Source organism: Hevea brasiliensis, chromosome 16 (assembly GCF_030052815.1).
Source record: "Hevea brasiliensis isolate MT/VB/25A 57/8 chromosome 16, ASM3005281v1, whole genome shotgun sequence".
NCBI lineage: Eukaryota > Viridiplantae > Streptophyta > Magnoliopsida > Malpighiales > Euphorbiaceae > Hevea > Hevea brasiliensis.
In genome coordinates, this window is record NC_079508.1 from 71,195,558 (window position 1) to 71,215,120 (window position 19,563).

General features: G+C 33.6%; 2 protein-coding genes across 3 annotated transcripts; one reads left to right on the top strand and one right to left on the bottom strand.

The window, feature by feature from the left end:
- The first annotated feature begins 6,430 nt into the window (after nucleotides 1–6,430).
- On the top strand, nucleotides 6,431–8,508 carry LOC110643857 (dof zinc finger protein DOF4.6). 2 transcript variants are annotated; one of them, XM_021796373.2, is made up of 2 exons: nucleotides 6,431–6,561; nucleotides 7,151–8,508. In XM_021796373.2, exon 2 carries the CDS (start codon nucleotides 7,157–7,159, stop codon nucleotides 7,979–7,981), a length of 825 nt encoding a protein of 274 aa, XP_021652065.2. In that variant the 5' UTR covers nucleotides 6,431–6,561; nucleotides 7,151–7,156; the 3' UTR covers nucleotides 7,982–8,508. The 2 variants fall into 2 exon arrangements, with proteins under 2 accessions (XP_021652065.2, XP_021652064.2); XM_021796372.2 differs by having other exon boundaries at nucleotides 6,435–6,723.
- Nucleotides 8,509–10,324: 1,816 nt separating this feature from the next.
- On the bottom strand, nucleotides 10,325–15,100 carry LOC110643858 (uncharacterized). Its single transcript, XM_021796374.2, has 3 exons — nucleotides 14,631–15,100; nucleotides 11,997–12,145; nucleotides 10,325–10,820 (listed from the first exon to the last, which is right to left on the bottom strand). The coding sequence occupies exons 1-3, from the start codon at nucleotides 14,805–14,807 to the stop codon at nucleotides 10,682–10,684; spliced, it is 465 nt and encodes a 154-aa protein (XP_021652066.2). The 5' UTR covers nucleotides 14,808–15,100; the 3' UTR covers nucleotides 10,325–10,681.
- Between the last annotated feature and the right edge of the window lie 4,463 nt (nucleotides 15,101–19,563).

Below are 19,563 nucleotides of genomic sequence, written 5' to 3' on the forward strand. Positions count from 1 at the left end.
AGAAATGAAGGATCTATTGCAGCTATTATTAGAGATTCTTCTGGACAGCCTTTAGTTTGGTACTGTAAGAAAGTGTCTAATCTTCTTTCTCCCCTTGTTCTTGAAGCTTTAGCTTGCAAACTAGCAATTCAGTTAGCAATTGATAAAGGAATCAATGATGTTATTGTTGAAGGGGACGCCTTACTAGTAATTCAAGGTGTTCAGTCTCAAGAACCTATGCTAGAGATCCAAGGGATCATTCAAGATGTGGCCATTCTGACACAATCTGTCCAGCGGATTAGCTTTACTCATGTTAATAGGGTTTGCAACAAGGCTGCTCATAGCCTTGCTCAAAAATCCTTGCATGATCTTTCCTAGGCCTGTGCAGTTTTTGGTGAAAATTGAAAAACTGAATCGAACTAAGCCATTTCGGTTCAATCAATTTGATTTTTTAGTCCTATCAATTTGGTTCGATTTGAAATTTTTAATATGTTCAGTTTTCGATTTGATTCGGTTTTTTATCCTATAAAACCGATTAAACCGAATAGTAAAATGACCTAAATAAATTTTCAGCCCAAGATGCATAAGCCTCAAGGCCCAGTATGCATAAGCCCAGCCTAAAGAATAAAAATTCTAATATTTTTGGTTTAATGCAGCGGAATCGAACTGAACAGTTTTTTTTGGTTCGGCTTGATTCGGTTATCCTTAGGTGATCAGTTCGGTTCGGTTTACATTGTAAATCGATTCGATTTTTTGATTTTGGTATTTGGTTCGGTTCGGAACCGAACTGACTGAATGCTCTTCTCTAATCTTTCCTTTTTGTATAATCCTATGATGCAAGTAATGTTTGTAAGTTCTTTGATGCCTCCTTAGAGGCTTAGTAATGAATTTCTAACTTTAGTTATAAAAAAAAATAAAAAATAAAAATAAAAAAAATAAAAAAAGAGAATTTACCCATCCAACTTGCATGCAGCTTGTAAGGGAGAAGAATTCATTGCTTGAGCTACTTAACCACCTTTGGTCTATCGTCTACCACAACAACAATATGGACAAAATAATTAACACACATATACACTTTGGATATAAATATCTAATTTAAAAATTATTAAGCTCATTTTATATGAAATTAAATTTATAAAAGATTATTAAGAATTTTATATAATTTACTTATCAGATGACAACACACATTCAATACCTTTTTTTAGTAAAGAAATTATAAGAGTGAAAACTTAAATATGAGTATGATATATTTTTAGTCATTAAATTGAGCTAGATTAGGCACATATTTAATACTTATTATTTCTTATTTTTAATTTGGATGATTAAGTTCAACAAAGTTGACTGTTGACTTTGAATGTGAAGTTATTTTGAAGAGTCCAAAAACCTTATTTGGTGTCTTTATTGACGTAAAACATGGGGTTACATTCATTAGCCAACCCTAGCTTTGGCGGAGTCTTAATTTTTGTGTTGAATTCAAGGTTTAATTGAAGAGTGGTGTGCCCAATTGTGTTGACCTTTCGCAATTTCTGTCTTTCCTCCTCCGGTATATACATCTAACGTGTTTTTGGTCAAATTATTCTCAAGAACCAAACACATGATATAAGCCCAACTCGTCATTTGTTGTTGGGCCTTGGTGGATCAAATATCTATTGTGAAGGCCTCTAGCTGCTATTACACACAGCAGGAAAAGAGGATTATACTGTATTTTTATCCAAGTAATGTTCATGACATATTACCTAGAGAATCCTCAATCAAAGCATTAGATTGTGTACTAAGATTTTTCCTTCTATGGTCCACAATTATTAAATTAAGGTGACATACCCTGCTAATAGTAATTTTAGTACACATATGGGCAAATTCAAGGCTTCATTTCTTCAAAGCAAGTTCAACCTAAGTGGGCAATCAGACCTCACATGCCAACCTACCATGTGATGTGGGTACAGTTTAAGATTCAAATTATATTAATTTAATTTAATTTTTAAAATAAAATTAGTTTAAATTAAATTAATTAAAATTAAAATTAGACCTGAATTGATCAGTTCAATTTTCAATTAAATTACTGTTTTATTCTCCAGCTAAAGTCCAAATACAAATGCGGCGTGGTCCCCTTTCTTTCAGAAGCGCCGACCTTGGTCCAATTAAAGCCGCGTTTGTCTCGTTACAATTATTCAAACTATAAAATTCTAGTAATATTTATTTAGCCATAATGGTATATTTATTTAAATTGTTTAATCACAACATAATGAAGATAAATAAAATTTTAATTTTCATTAAAGTTATTTTAAATTTTTACACCGTTATATTGAGCCATTAACAGAATATTAACTTGACAATAATTTTGGAATTATGTGATAATAAATTATTTTTATTAATAACTTCAAAAGAGAATATAAAAGAAATTAACTCAATATAATTTTTTAATAAAAATCAAAATTTTATTTTATTTTTAAATGATAACGCATTAAAATATGGACATTTATGAAATCATTTCATTAATTTTAAAAATTAAAATATTTTTTAAATAAAAATAAAAATGCTAATTATAGTTATAGTTAGTGTATGGTTTGCAAGTTGCTTAGAGTATGTAGAGACTAGTATTTTTTAACTGCTGACATGGAATGCCGTCCACGTCAATCGCGTTGACAGCATCACTGCAGGCTAAGATTGGGTATTTTCTTCCCATCTAACGGTTCTCCATAGATTCTTTGCTTGGTCCGGTAGGTTTTTGAATTGGAATGGAAATTTTCGCATGCGCATGATGTGGGGCCATCTAGAAGGACCCCACCACCGCCCGCCGCCCACTCGTTTTTTACATTTTAAACACCGCACATGCACACCGTTAATAACGATTAAACAGTGTTGAAGAATCGAAGAAATTTAGAGATGAATTGAAGAATTAGTATTATTGGAATTTTTTATATAGATTTAAAACATTTAATAATTATAAAGTTTACATTATTTTTAAAATTAAAAAATTAAAAATTTGAAATTAATAATATAATTATGAAAATTTAAATTTCGATTAATAATTTTTATCCATCAAATTCTCAACTGTTCCTTAACTAAAAAGCCCTTGATTTTATGGGATGAGACAATGAGACTTCAAAAATTACATGCGGCACCGTTTCTCCCTCTCACACTCTCTCTTTCCCTGTAGGGTCAACATCGGCGGACACGTGTGCTCCGCTAAGCCTGTTGTGGTGCTTTTCTTAGGTGGGTCCCTATCAGGGAAGATGCCCCACATCTGACGGCTTCTATTCGCCGCCAATTTCGGTCTCTGATCTCTTACATGGTACACCACTGGTAGTTGTACAGTGATTTTTGTTTTGTAGGTGTACATAATAATATCAAGCTAGTACCTCGTATTCCACTGTATTATCAAAAAACCGTCGTATTCAACTGTCCTTTGAAAGAAATTGTTAATAAAATATTTATTAAATTAATAAAAATAGATGAAGTAAATAATAATACTAAAAAATTAAGGAGGATAATTTATACGTGCAAGGTATGTATGAAGTACTAAAGTAGCATGATGGGAAGGAGCTCAGGAGAATGTGATTGATTGGATAAAGCCGTTAGATGTAATCCACGTATGCATGTTAAAAATCGGATGTCCTGTGACGAAGCATAGAGATGGAAATTTGGGTGGACCAAGATGAAAATAAAGTGTGATAATAGATATGTATATGGCTGATGATGAAATGATGGGGTTTGTTAAAAAAGGGGAAGAGAGATGGACCCCACGGTTGATAAATCAAATGGAGGAGGCATTAGATCAAAGAAGGTGATGATTACTAGAAGAAATAGAGGCAATCAGCACCGTTTAATCATTCAAGCTTAAGGCAGGATGTGACTACACAAAGCACATGAGGATGAGGCTGCCTATAGCAAGAGGAAGAAGACTACTCTTTTGTAACTTGCGTGACAAGTGAAGTGATACAACTAGTGTGCATGTGATTGTAAGTGGTGAGCTTGGTAGGAATTCTAATTTTCGCCTAATTATTAAAATTAAATATTTTTAAATTTTGCAATTATATGAAAATTTTTGTAAAACGTTAATTACTGTGATACTTCAATATGATTGAATGGGGTTGAATTTAATTGAAATTAAATGAATTAAAAAAAAAAAAAGATATTGATTGGGTGTTTAACTTTTGAGTTACACTTTTAATTTGAAGCTTGTAAGAAAAGAAGAAAAAACAAAGGAAGATAATGGTGTCGTTTCCATTGATAAAGGAGTTAAGTTAACGAGTCTATTAAATTGCCTTAAATGTCCGTACGACCAAATTATAACATCTTTCTTCTAACAACCTTTTACCTTTTGGGTTTTACAGAAAAAGAAAAGTGATATAATTTCATTTTCAGGATTTCAAAATTCTATATATAACCAAATAATAATAATAATAATAATTAGTGAAAGTAAGAGATTTTCAATTAAAATTTTCTTATTTACAAAGAAAATAAGGCCTATCAATTATACTTTGAGTGCAAGTATTCAATTTGTTTTTGTTGATTTTAATTGCTGATTTGTCATGAAAACCTAATAAGATTCCTTTAATTTGACTTACGTTGCCAGCACTCTTAAGCTTCAAGAAACTTAGCTAGATTCTTTACTTAATTAATAACTTATTAATGATATTTCCTTATATTTTTTTTAGTTCATTATTAATTTCCTGCACATTTTAATATTATAAATAATTGTTTTTTTTTTCCTCAAAATGTGAATTAATGGTGTTTGTTAAAATATCCTTTGGGACCATACTTGTTTGTTTCTAGAGAAGAATTCAAAAGTGTTGTGATAATCATAATAGATCCATTGAATTAAACATCACAACATAGAGTAATTAGTGGCTAGTTTTTGTATCATTAGCTAGAAAATTAACCTTATTTTTCCTGTTTTACCTAATGAAAGTTATCCCATCCAACAATGGTTATGGAGCTATAGCTAGGCAAGTAGATCCCATCATTATTCATGGTTTAATTCAGAATTAAAATCAAATTATATGTAATTTAATTTAAAATTAAAATCAAATCAAAATTTGCTAAAATTAATTTAATCGAAATCAATATTGAATTAAGTTGAAATTCAACAGTTTTAGTTTAAAATTATTTTTTCTAAAAAAAAAATTCAACATTTTAATTTTAATTCTCTAAATTTTAAATTGAAAATATTGACTCTATATATTATATTAAAAAAATTAAAATATATATATATATATATATATATATATATATATATATATATATATATATATATATATATTGAATATAATGGTTGGCTCTAAGCTTATCTCACTCGTGATGGATTATTACCTTAACCTATTCACTTATTTCTCTCTCTTGTTTATAATATAAATTATTATATTTTTAAAAATAATAAATCATCAAACCATTAATTAAGTCTATTATTTTAAAAAAAATAATAATAAAAAAATCAACATAATTAAAATATTAATATATTATTCAATTTATATATATCATGAAAAATTTGTGGGGCCATGGCCTCTAACCCCACGCAGCTCCCCCAGTGTATATTTTTGAACAAGTTAAGAGTATTGTGCAGGGAATTAATAGAAATTCAATTAGTTAAATTGATTATAATGGAAAGTTCGAGAGCTTCAATTGAAGTGATCATCTTGAATTATATTTTATTAATGTATACATGCAATAAACACCAGCAGAAAAAATAACGTGATTTATTAATTACTTGCTATATCCTATTTATCACATTTTTTTTGTTGCCCAGTAAATTATTTGGAATAGATTGGGAAGAACGTTTAATTAAATTAATTATATATATATATAACTATTTAAAAAAATTAATTTTAATATGTAAAAATTAACATGAAAATATCTATTATTATAAAAAACATTATATATTTTATTCAATAATAACTTTTAAGATAGTGTTTAGTATTTTGATTACAGTCAAAATACTATTTTAATATTTTAATTACAGTCAAAACACTATTTCTTTTATTTAAATTGTTCGGTAAAATAATATTTATAGTAATATTTATATGTTGAAAAAATAATTTATGAGAGAGTATTTTGACCGGGTCAACAAGATGATATAACTATTTTTATATTTAAAAGCTAACTTAATAGTTATTTTTATTAAACATTTCTTGTATAATTTGCTAATTGTTAATAATTAAAAACTATTGAAATAGCTAATATTGTCCAATAAAATCATAGTCGGAGAAGGTAAATGAATGGATTTTCTTAAATCTTAATTAACCCATAAAGTGAAGGAAGAAAACACAGCAACAAAAATGAGTGAAATGGATCTGCTGACCTAAATTAAAGCAATATGTACAGATGAATTCTGACTTTGTCCAGTTCTATGGTCAGCAAAGAAAGACACCATTAAACGATGTATTAGTACACAAGCCATCAATATTTATACAACATAGTTTCATAATGTGAAAGTAAATTATTTATATATATCTGCGCAGACAAATATTCCCCACTTTAGAATTAAAATGCTAAATTGATAATGTAAGAAGGCAGGGATATTATAATTAGAGGTCTCTCTCTCTCTCTGTGGCATGTACATACGCACACAGCTCATAAAGCAAGGTGGTACACACGCATAGGGCTTCCACTCAAAACCATCCCAAACTTTCCTTCTTGCTTTTGAAACCAATTTCAAGAAAAGGGTGTTTTTATTTTTCTTTCTTTTCATCAACAATAATCTCTGAATCTTCAGTTTCATCCATGGATACTGCTCAGTGGCCACAGGTAGATGGATCAACTACCTGGTGCTTGATCTCTTTTCAGAGACCTTTTTTTTGGGTTTTCATGGAGATAACTTATTAGCCCTAGATTGTATGGTTTCTGGTTTTTTGGGTTATCTTTTTCGCAAAAGGGATGATTGATGTTCATGGATGGTGCAAGTCCCCACTTATTTGGATTTAGTTTCTATCTGTTTCTTCACCAAATATGGCACTTTATCTTTCTTTTTTGCTTGAGTGAGAAAGAAAAAAGAGTGCTATTTTCCTTTTCCTTTTTATGGTCTGATGAAATGTTGAAAAGTGTAAAAGTAGCTAAATTGTTTTATTTGTTTGTCTATCTTTTCTTTTAATCTTGAGTTGTTTGATCTTCAAGCTAGCCATGGTTTCTTTCTTTATGTCTATTTTCATTTGTTTCCTTTATCTTCTTTTTTTAGGAGATAATGGTGAAACCAATAGAAGAGATAGTCACAAACACATGCCCAAAGCCTGCAGCTTTGGAGAGGAAGGCCAGACCTCAAAAAGAGCAAGCCTTGAACTGTCCAAGGTGCAATTCAACCAACACTAAGTTCTGTTACTATAACAACTACAGTCTCACTCAGCCTAGATACTTCTGCAAGACTTGTAGAAGGTATTGGACTGAAGGTGGTTCGCTCAGAAACATTCCTGTCGGTGGTGGTTCCAGAAAGAACAAGAGATCAGCTTCTTCTACTTCTTCATCTTCTTCCTCTTCATCTTCTAAGAAACTTCCTGATCTTGTTACACCTCCAAGTTTGTCACAGTCTTCTATTCAAAACCCTAAGATCCATGAAGGCCAAGATCTCAACATAGCTTTCCCATCTACTCAAGGTATAAGAAGTTTCTCTGAATTGATTCAAGTACCTAACGTTGAAACCAACAACAAGAACCAAATCTCTTCTTCTTCTACATCCACTACATCTCAACTTTCAGCTTTGGAACTGCTAACGGGAATCTCTTCAAGGGGTTTGAATTCTTTCATGCCTATGCCAGTTCAAGATCCAAACTCAGTTTACACATCTGGGTTTTCTCTTCAAGATTTCAAGCCAACGTTGAATTTCTCTCTGGATGGGCTTGGAAGTGGGTATGGTAGTGTCCAGGGGGTTCAAGAGACTGGTGGGAGGCTTTTGTTTCCGTTTGAAGATCTAAAGCAAGTCTCAAGCGCAACTGATATTGAGCCGAACAGAGAGCAGGGAGATTCAGCTGGATATTGGACAGGAATGTTGGGTGGAGGTGGAGGATCATGGTAAAGCTAGACAGATGAAGAAAATAAGTAATCTGGGCGGTTTTTTTTTTTTCCTTTGGATTTTTTAAAAAAAAAAACTTTTTATTAATTTGGGTGACCTGTTTGGATTTCTTCATTACTAACAGATAGGATACATGGGTTTCTCTATATTTGCTTTGTTATTTTAATTTCAATCATCTTCTTTACTATCTTAATTAAACTCTGGATGTTTGAAGCTTCTTTTAGATTGGCTTCATTTTAAGTGGGGAAATGGGGTTTGTATAAGATACAAGAAGAAGAAGAAGAAGAGATCAAGCTAAGCCCAGATTTTTTTTAGGGTATGCAACGAGTACAAGAGGTCATGAACCACGTACATATGCTCCACTTCATATCATGTCATGTCTCTTCCATCACTAAAGCAAGAGCTAGCAGGAAGGCTTACCCATCTAGCTATTATGTGTCATTGGTTGTAGCTTGGTATAAAAAACAAAATAATGTATGATGTGAAAATTTGTAAGGAGTTCTATGGATGAAAGGCTTTGTTCATTATTAGTTTCTTTCAATTTCTCAGGCATGTTAATTACTAATAATATATTATTATGTTAATACATATTCTTATAACCTCATCAAATATGGTTCCAATGATGGCCTTGAATTTTTTTTCCCTTCCTCTCCTGTTCTTGAATATTTGTAAACAGGTTTGGAGTGTATATGGTCTCATGAGGAGTAAGATTTTTTCAGACGTTAGAAAGCAAATCATGGAGCAGGTGGGAGAGTTGGAGATGATGATGATGATGATGATGAACCAGGTAGGAAATTCTCATCCCTAAAAGTGAAATTGTAATAATATGTAAAGAACTCTTCAGTAAAGCAACTGAAATTGCTTGTGTAAATTAAATTTGGAGACACTGAAACTGGCTCAACTGTGAAAGCTTCACCTACTGACTGCCATATCCAAGCAATTTTCAAGACTCACATTACCCCATTTTCCCCTGAGTTATCATTGTTTCCATGCTATCTTCTTCTTCTTCTCCTTCTTCTTCTTCTTTTAAGAAAAAAATAATTTGGAGATTGAGAAAGCTCTGACAAACCTTCTTTCTGTGGTCCGGGTTTTGGGACCCACAAACATTCTCCTAGGCAAGTGTGCTAGAGAATAATACACCCCACTATAAGTTCTGATCCATCTAGATCTAGAATTCTTATAAAATTTATATAAAATTAGTCCATTTTTGTTTCTTTGCTGTAACCCACTTAATGTGCATGATAACTAGCGAGAGTGTTAGATATACCACCACCTCAGCCCCTCCATCATGGGATTGGAGGGGTCTCTTTCCTGCCAAATTCAGAGCTCTATTTTTTGCATATGACCCATTAACCCTACCTTGCTTTTCTTCCCATGGGCTGTTTGGGCAACCATATATATATATATACACACACATCCAACTATCTGGTCCAAACCGACAATTTCATTTTCCTTTGATACAAAGGATAGCGCCTATAATTCAAGGTTTTCTCAGCAAGGTAGCTCTATTTGGGTAAAGATCAATATAAAAGGAAGGGTGGAAATAAGGGGGAAAACAAACACTTATATGGTTGTTAAATTGCTTTAATATACTTTCTCCAAAACAATTTTTAGTGGTTCATATCCTTTCATACTATTTTTAAGGAGGATTTATTAAGTCGTTCTCAACGCATATGCTCTCTCTCTCTTCCAATTAGATAAGATCCATATGTCCTAAAAAATAGTATATTAAAAATTAGTGTCCTGAGAATGTCTAATAAATTTTTGGATGTTACAAGTATTAATGCCATTGTTTGGGACAAAAAAAAATTACGAAGTAAAAAAAAAAAAAAAGAAACGAAAAACGTAAAAGAAAGATGAAGAAAGACTCTTTGCCTTAATATAAAGCATCACCTAATTGGGACAATGTTTTGCGGTTCTGATGGAATTAACGATTGAAGCAATTTGAGCATAAGATTTCCATACTGCACAGGGCCTAGACCACATGTTAAAGCAAAGAGAAATTGCCAAACAAGGCATTTTTGTTTAGGATTCCTTTGGAAATGGCAGTTAAGCTAACATAATTGTGTTTTAGGTCACATTGCTTGATCCAGTAAAAAGACCCTGTCACTTATTACCAGTCAAAGGCGTGTGCATGTGCTTTATCATGAGAGTAGATCAGAGTAGTTATTGCCAAGTGTGTGGCCATTTCACTTGCTGTACCAAAGAGGCTTACTGGTACACTGACACAACAATACTCCAACTACTTGGGCCCTTCAAGCCTTTCATTTTGGATCCTGAAGTACCAGCATTGATTTTCAATGGAAATAAAGTAGCACCAATAATTTTCAACATTATGGATAAAACTTGACAGATTTAAAAGGGCAGGATAGGATTAAGGAAAGAACCATGTTTACCTTACAAGCGTCAAGGGAGGATATTGGGCTTAATAAACTTTTGGTTTCACCAATACAACACAAAAGCAACCAAAGGAAAAAAGGAGGAGAAGAAGAAGAAGAAGAAGCAAGTAAAAGAGAAATTATAGTGACCATTCCCCACCCCCCCATGTAATCAAGGGAAGTATACATATTTGCTTCATAATAAACAAATAGTGATAAGCGATAACCCTTCACAGTTCAGTATCTGTACAGGGATAATATCATATCAGAATGCCAAATTGTTGGATCTTGCTGCCAGTAAATCAGACATGAAAATTTTTGCAGTTCAGTGATCAGCATTGATTCCGAATATGCGAACCTTGTGCATGTGAGGGAACTTAGCTACCACCAATACGAATACTGCCAATGTGTTGAAGAACAACATTGGATTTTGATAGTCTGTTGTGTGTGAAGCTATCAAATACCTGTCAAATGAAACGAGCAAAAGATGGTTTAGCTAATTAAAACTCTTGCATTCTTGGGGCACTATTAGTTGCAGATACCATCAACTAAATATTTTCTAATCACCTAAACTATTCAATATAGGCCCCTTTATTACCCAACACCACCGCTCCCCAGTCCCCACCCTACAGAGAGACAGTAAAAAAAAAAGGAACAAGAAAGAGAAGAAAACTAAGTTTTCATCAATTTTTATCAGAAGTCGCAGGTTTAAAGCAAGCACACCATGCTTTTGTCCTCTTAACGGTTTAAATCGAAAAAAAAAAAAGAAAAAGAAAAGAATAAGAAGTAGAAGTCTAAACAATTCTACCTTGGAAACTACGGGAGCAGGCAACATACTTTTACCAATAGACTTGTCATTGAAGAAAATAGTGCTTTGACAAAAGCCAGCAAAAGGGACCATCTAATTATGAGAAAGCAAAGCACCGTCCAGTGACAAAGATATATCAACTTTTGAAACAATCATGACAAGTCATTGCCATCAGCCTTTTAGAAGATGGTTTGTTTGCCAAGCAGATAAAAGTCAAAATGTCAATAAAAAATGACACATACAACATAATAACAACCGCATTACAATAAAAACTTCAGTTTCAACATAATAAACTCTGTACATGCTGCTTCTTTTTGGCAGTGTATCTGCTGTATATGCTTTCGTTGAATTGCTTTCAGAAACCTACCTTGCAGTCTGGCCCAAGCAAAAAACCTAACTAATTCAACCAAAGGAAGGAAACAAATTGGGGAACAAAAGAGCAGCAAGTAAATAGATTTTAACCAACAGATTATATGATAAATAGTATGTTTCCTATGAAAGAAGAGAAGGGATTGTTCTCAAATCTGAGGTTCGAACTCAGACTATGTGGGAGAAGGCTGGAGGTTTTAACCCGTGCTAACACCAATGGGTCAATCTTATCAGAAAGTTTATACATAGACAGATCCTGTTTTGCTTAATCTTAGACAAACTATTCTCTTTTAACAGGGGCATTAGCTATACAACAACATGCGATTTCATAATCAATGAATATTGTAAATCATTTTATTGTACATTTTTTTTTATCAAAGCATTTTATTGTACCTTACAAACCACTAACGCATATAAATTTTTGTTTCAGTGTCCAATTGAAATTTAAGAGCAAAGTACTCACAGCACTACAGGTACAACAGTCAAAAACTTCCTATTGCGAGTCAGTTGCTTGCCATTTTCTATCTGCTCCCACCAAGTCAATCCATTGTAGATGCCCTGGTCATCAGCGAATGGAGTTCCTTTCTTCCAGTGAAAAAAATGATAGGTAATCTGAAGCAATATAACAATAACGAAATTAAGAGCAGGAAGATTTTAAGACTGCAAAGAGAAATGCGCCAGTAATTTCTTGCCACATCAATGGGTGCTACAAACAATTTAAACAGTGGAAACTAACATCTCTTGCAGACAGAAAATCTTCTTTCTAGAAGGCAAAACTATTCGAAGTAACATATGACAAAAAGCAAATGAAAGCAAAGTTTACACTAAGAACCAGGCAAAATGACACATTATCCCATTCAAGTAAATGAGTTTGGCCACAAGACATGGAACTGAAGAGTCAAGTGAAACACAGTCATTAAAGAACATGAGCCATAGAAATAAAGTAATGAATAAATAATTTGTAGAAACATATTATCCTCACCATCTGCATCCTGTTGGGTGGGCAGGAAAGAAAAGCATGACAAAAAAATTACTAAGGAGAACATATTTTGGGAGGATTTAAGATTCATTAAGTTTAAAAAGAAGAAAATTCTGATTCAACCACAGGTTCAAGCCGTAATCAAGTTTATAATTTACATGTTATGCCGAATCTGATAATAACAATGGTAGAACTATAGACTAAAACTATGTAGCATGGAAATGGAAACGCGGACACAAGGAAATGCAAAAACGGACATGGGAAAATGGCATTTTCAAAAATATATGAAATGGAAACGTGGGAAAACACACACACACACACACACACACACACACACACACATATATATATTATCCAAATGAAAGATATCCAATAATAAATAAAGTCCAAATCAGCATTTAAATTCAACCATCAAAAAAAATACACGTTTAAAAGTTTCATAGTCATAAAAAACATAAAATACAACACGTTCAAATTAAAAAAAAAAAAGATAATGAAATTTATGGGACAATTTGATGTAAATCAATCAAGCTGTCCCAATTTGGTAACAAAAAATAATTTTGAGACAAATAAATTGGTGAGGGATTTGTCCCAATTCGATAACAAAAAGTAATTTTGTGAAACAAAGTGGAAGATTATTGTCACCTAATCAGATTAGCACAATAACTTTGTTGGGCAATATAAAACAAAAATCAATCACGTCATTCACAAAGCAAAACATGAGCATGGGATGGGCTTAAAGGCAAGAAAGAGAAACAGAGCATAGATCGATCCTTCACTTGCTCTGCGTGCGTTGCCGCTGTCGCCGCCGTCCCTCATCCTCCTCCTCCTCCTCCTCCTTCTTCTTCTTTTGTCCTCTGATGCAGGGCGAGTAGAAAGTCTACATTTTTAATCTAAAGTTTTTTTTTTTTTTTTTAAGTCATGCATGTCCGGTTTTCAGAAATTTCGGAAACAGCCCAGAAACATCTCGCTGCCGTGTAATCCCATTTCTGTATCGGATAGCGTTTCCGACACGGGGAAACTCCAGCCAGTGGCATTTCTGTGCATTGTCTTAAGCTTATGCATACACAAAATTTTTGCCAAAAATATGATCGAAAGAGATAAACACGAAACATCCCAGCACAACATTTTGTGGAAGTTGGAATCCATACTTAGATTGGTAAACTATTAAGATAGTAAACTACTTTCCCAAGCCAGTAAACTAATTTCCCAAGCCTAAGCAAATAGAGGGTAACTCTGAGCTAAGTTGATAAAAAATCTTTTGATTCTCCAATAGGACTCATGTTCTAACAAATATATGCCAATGCTTAATAAAATTAAAGAATGGTTCTCTGGTTGTTAAAATCAGTTTCCTAAGTAAATCTTAGTACATGAAATTTGGGCCGTCCTGTACATTGTAGTTGTCACAAATACCTGCAGCCCATCATCTAAAATGAAAAATGCCAGCGTGCTAGTTATCAGGCATATCTCTAGCATATGTAATTGTCTACTAGATGCAATTTAGAAATTATTTTAACAAACAGTAAGTTACAGGCAACTAAATGTCTCAATTTATTCCCTTTAAGTTACATATTCTGGATGGTATTGAACCTACCAGTGCGCACTGGAAATCAAAACTAAGATCAGTTGCAATACATGAAAAATGCTTGTATGTGCAGTGTGAAGAAGAATATGATATAGAGAATACCATATCTGTTTACCATAATCCTTCATTGCTGTGTTAAAGAAATTGGATTACTAGCTAAACAAAAAGAAAAAGATAATAATAATTTTGCGGCTCTTGTATCAGTCAATTTCACATCTATCGCTAATACAGGATACAAAATTAACCTACAAGCTCAAACTCCATGCTCTGCTAACCTAGACCTCTAACTAAACAATTAACGTTCAGGAATAGAAATACAAATTCTAAACAAAAATATTGAAAAGCCAAACAGGACTCCAATAAAAAAGCATCCTAATCCAACAAACAATCAGATCCATAACAATGAGATGAGCATCAATCGTCGAACACAAATTTAAACCCATTAAGGAAAAGTAAAGAAATCAAAAGATTTAAAAGCCAATTTCGAAAATTGTTGGAGAATTAGTGGTGAAAGTAAGAAAAGAAAATCTTACAAGGAAATGAGCGAGATGGACAATGGTCCAGGCCATGCCAGGAGAGCAGCCAAAGAGGGAAAGAACGATAAGCCAAGACATGAAAACCATGAGCATATAGGTAGTCCACACACCAGGGTACGTGAACCACTCGGTGTTCCTATTCAAATCCGTCGGTGGAACCGCTTTCACATACATTCTCCGCACAGGTGATAATAAAAATAAGAGCTTTTAAAAGAGAAAAGAAATTACGATTGCCCAGAAAAGGGGAAGGTGACCCAGTCAAATATCGGATTTGGAGATATCTGGTCTCTCTGTATAGCTTCTTAGGACGTGACGTTGCAGAACGCGGACGAGAGGAAAGAAAGCGAAGATCTTTCAATGTGGATACAATGGGCAGGGTTGGAGCCCATCCAATATCGTCGAATCGCACAGCGAGTTGAATGTATGTGAGAGAGAACGTGTGTAAGATGGATGATTAAGGGAAGCTAGTTGGTGAACCATTTGTTAAGACTTGTTTAGCTTAACAATTTTTTATTTTTCCAAAAAAAAACGATATGCCGTTTGAAAGACACGTGAAACAACCTGACTTGTTCCTTTTTTTTTCAAAAAAAAACTGACGGTAATAATTAGATTTGCGTCCTTCAAAAAAATATTAAGGTCAGTATTTCAATTTATAAATATGTAATAATAAAATATTTAAATTTTAAAAAATTTTATAATTTAAATAATGTGAAATTTTATAATTCTTTTAATTGTTTTTTAAATTTTTAATGTTGATGTGGTTTTATTAAGTTAAAAAACTTATTTTTATAATTAATTAATTAAAAATAATATTTATTATTAATTTTTCTCTTAAGTACATTTCAGGCCCAACTTATTCTCTTTCCTAATATTAAAAACCTATCTCACACCTCCACTCTATAATCTCTCCCATGTTTTCTCTCTTGATTAGGGATTGACAACAGATCAAATTTTTATGAGTATTTAATCTAATCAAATTATAATAAGATGAGTTTGAATATTATATAATTAAATTTAAAACGAATTTGATTTTGAAAAATGATATTAGTGATAAGTTCAGGTCAGATCGTATTTTATATTACATGTTAAAGTATTTATTACTCAAATTCGTTTATATAAATATTTAATTAAACATAAAATATATATTTTTATAATAATATTTATAAATTTTTATATAATTTATTTTATATAAAATGAAATTTAAATATTTTATGAAATTATTACATTTTTAAGATATAGATTATTGATTAAAATAATTTTTTATGTAAAATATTAATTAAAATATATAAAATTAAATGGGTTTAGGGTTTCGAGTAATAATTAATTAAAATATGTAACAGCCCGATCCTTCTCCAGTTAGTATTGTCTGCTTTGGCCTATGGACCTCACGGATTTGTCCCTTGGGAGGTTTCATTCCCAAAAGTGCGCTGACCAGGTGAGGAAGGCTCCCACATATATAGCCCAAATCTTTTCTTCCCGTTTCCGATGTGGGACACGAAGTTTCTACCCCAGTGCGTAGTTGGTTGAACAAGCACGTCCCAACCCCATCCTTGGGTCGTGACAAGCCTACCAGCTTCCGCCTGGTGCGTCCTCGCACCACACACCGTACTAGAGGGAGTCCAGCTCTGATACCAAATTGTAACGATCGAGCTCCAACCACTAGAGGAATTGTCCGCTTTGGCCATGCTCGAGTTATGACCCAAAACGATTACTGTTCATGTGTACTGTTCATACTGCAGAATTGCCAACTGAACAGTAAACTTTGTAAGGCTATAACTCTCTCTAGAAAACTCCGATTTAGGCGATTCTTAAACCGATGGAAACCTAAGACATAGTAGAATATTTCATATGAAGAATGTTAGGCCAAATTATGAACTTAACTCAATCAAATTGCGAAACGAATTCGGGTCACCGAATCTGCCAGAATCTGGGCACCTAAAATTGACCAAATGAATAGTAAACTTTGCAATGCTATAACTCTCTCTAGAAAACTCCGATTTAGGCGATTCTTAAACCGATGGAAACCTAAGACATAGTAGAACATTTCATATGAAGAACATTAGACCAAATTATGGACTTAACTTGGTCAAATTGCTGAATGAAGTTGGATCGATAAATCTACCAGAACAAAATCTGCAGCATGAATAGTGACGTGAACAGTAATGGTGTTTTGGGCATAACTTGAGCTACACAGCTCCGAATTAGGCGATTCAAAAAGGAAAATAAAGTTAAGACCTAAATGAACAATTTTCATGAAGAACACCTCACCAAATTATGATTGAAACTAGGTAAAAATTGGGTTCAAAGATTGGGGCACCAAGCTGTCCTAAAACCAAAATATTCTAAAATTTTCAAAGCTAACTTGGGATGCATTAGACATGCATATAATGAGTTCTTGGCAGTAATTGAGATTGGTATTGAGGTATTCTATTTGTGTATTTTCAGTAGAAAAAGAAGTTGGAACGTACAAGGAGAAGTAGGTAACAATAAAGGAGAGCATTGAAGGTTTGTGCACAACTAACATTTTCTTCGTTTTTAAATTTGTAAATTGCTTGGAATGTGTTAAATTGAATGAGTTTGTTTTGAACAAGTTTACTTTGACTGAAATATGGTTTTTCTCTTGCATTTAAGAAATTTAGGTGTTACTACCTTTATTTGGATATTATGATGAATTTAAATGTATTTATTGGTTTATAAATGTGATTGTTGAATGGAAAATTTTTGGAAACTGTTTTGAAACCACAGTTAGCATGACAGTCCCTTTCGGAACTCCCCAGTAGTAACGGCTACTTGGGGTTGGTAATTGATATTGATTATGTCTTCCATTAATAACGGTTAGTAGGGTAAGACTATATGAGTACTCATTAGCTAGCTAGCCCTTCCCTCATTAATAACGGTTAGTGAGATTGAGATTGCTTTGTCGTGGTGTACAACACGACACTGATCGTGAAATTTTGTGTCATGGCCTGAACTGTGTGTTGATGTTGGCAACACTAATGCTTTGTGAATTGTGATTTATGAAGTGTGATTTCTCATTTGAAATGTTATTCCAATAAATGGCTCTTATGAACTTAGAACTATTGTGAAGTTTTCATGCTTAAGAAAAATGTGATTTATTATGCTTTGACAAATTATGTTTTACTTTAAGTTTTAAAGTTATTAGTTGTGCACCACTGAGTGATATACTCAGCGATAGCTTCTTTATCTTTATCGCAGTAAGGGAAAGGAGAAGGCTGCCGAGTGAGAGACTTGGAAGCAGCATTTTGGTATTGTTTGTGGGGATATATTGTAGTCATACCCTGTAATTTTCTTTTGATGTATTTTGTACCTATATGCATGGATGTACGGACGTTGAGCAGTTTGTATTTAAAAACCTTGCATTGCTATCACATTTTGAGTTTGTAATTATTTTGTATTTTACTTTGAGACTTATGAAAATGTAACTTTTGCAATATTTAGTCTATCATTATTTCCAATGAATGTTTGCATGGAATTTTAACTATTCTCATACAGTTTTCCGCAAATGAATTGATAAGATAAAAAGCTATGGTTTGTTTTAAAATCCTTTGTAGCATAACTAATGGGTTATCGGTAGGTGGAGTTCGGTGATTCATTAGGCATGCTACGGGAACATGTCATGCCTTACAAGGGATAAGGTGTGACATGTTTTAGTGGTATCAAACGCTGAGTCCCATAAGGGGGGTGAATTGTAACACCCTAGGCAAATCCCACATCAGCAAAACATGGGAGAGATGCTGAGTTTATAAGTTGGCGGTTTGTAACTCCTAGTGATGCGTTTTAAAATCGTGAGGGCTTCGGCCCAGAGCGGACAATATCACTAGTGGGCCGGGCCATTATATTTGTGGTATCAGAGCCGCTCCGCGTGCAACCTTGAGCGATGGTGGGGCAAACCTCAGCGAGGACGCTGAGTCCCATAAGGGGGGTGGATTGTAACACCCTAGGCAAATCTCACATCGATAAAACACGGGAGAGATACTGGGTTTATAAGATGGAGGTTCCTAACCCCTATTGACGCGTTTTAAAACCGTGAGGGCTTTGGCCCAAAATGGACAATATCACTAGTGGGCCGGGCCATTACATTTGTGGTATCAGAGCTGCTCCACGTGCAACCTTGAGCGATGGTTGGGCAAACCTCAGCGATGACGCTGAGTCCCATAAGGGGGGGTGAATTGTAACACCCTAGGCAAATCCCACATCGGCAAAACACGGGAGAGATACTGGGTTTATAAGTTGGCGGTTCGTAACTCCTAGTGACGCGTTTTAAAACCGTGAGGGCTTCGGCCCAGAGCAGTGATTTTCATGGATACCTTACTCGTTGTCATCCATACTCTTGATATTATTAAACAAATATTTCTTCCCCCCTCGAAAATTAGGATCAATCTTTCTAAAGCCTTGAGACTTTTTTTTTTTATTATTGAAAGGGAGAGATTTCATTAGATTAACGGAGCTACAGCCCACCACCGAGCATGGTGGCTTAGTAGCAAGTCTTAAGAGTTAGAGGCATCCGACTCTCCGCACTTACATTGATCACTACGAATGGATAAATGAATTAACTGCGGATAATCTATTCTTGTGACTCTTTAGGAGCCCACTATAGATCAGTGGGAGGTCCCTATGAGAGTTAATCAATGGTTAGAAAACCATTTAACCACAAACCCTGTTCTAGAAAGTAATGACTATCACATCCAAAAAACTCCTTTTTTTTTTGGCAATTAAAAAAAAAACTATAGCCCACATATCAAGAAAACAACTTGTTTATAAAATGTTCATGACCCAATGTAACAAAACCCCAATTCTAAACCACACAATTTCAGGTCCAAACCGGGCAACCATTAAATCCTAACGCAAACTCTCGGGTCTTCAACCTAATAAGAAAACATCTGCAACTCACCCTTTATCGCCGCTCAAT

Bases quoted from the DNA above. Each gene is read 5' to 3' on its own strand.
- LOC110643857 (XM_021796372.2), top strand. From the start codon at position 6,700: ATGGATACTGCTCAGTGGCCACAG. The intron at 6,724-7,150 runs GTAGATGGATCA...TTCTTTTTTTAG, and splicing joins ATACTGCTCAGTGGCCACAG to GAGATAATGGTGAAACCAAT.
- LOC110643858 (XM_021796374.2), bottom strand. From the start codon at position 14,807: ATGTATGTGAAAGCGGTTCCACCGACGGATTTGAATAGGAACACCGAG. The intron at 12,146-14,630 runs GTAAGATTTTCT...ATATTGCTTCAG, and splicing joins TCCATCTCGCTCATTTCCTT to ATTACCTATCATTTTTTTCA. The intron at 10,821-11,996 runs GTGAGTACTTTG...TTCATTTGACAG, and splicing joins ACTGTTGTACCTGTAGTGCT to GTATTTGATAGCTTCACACA.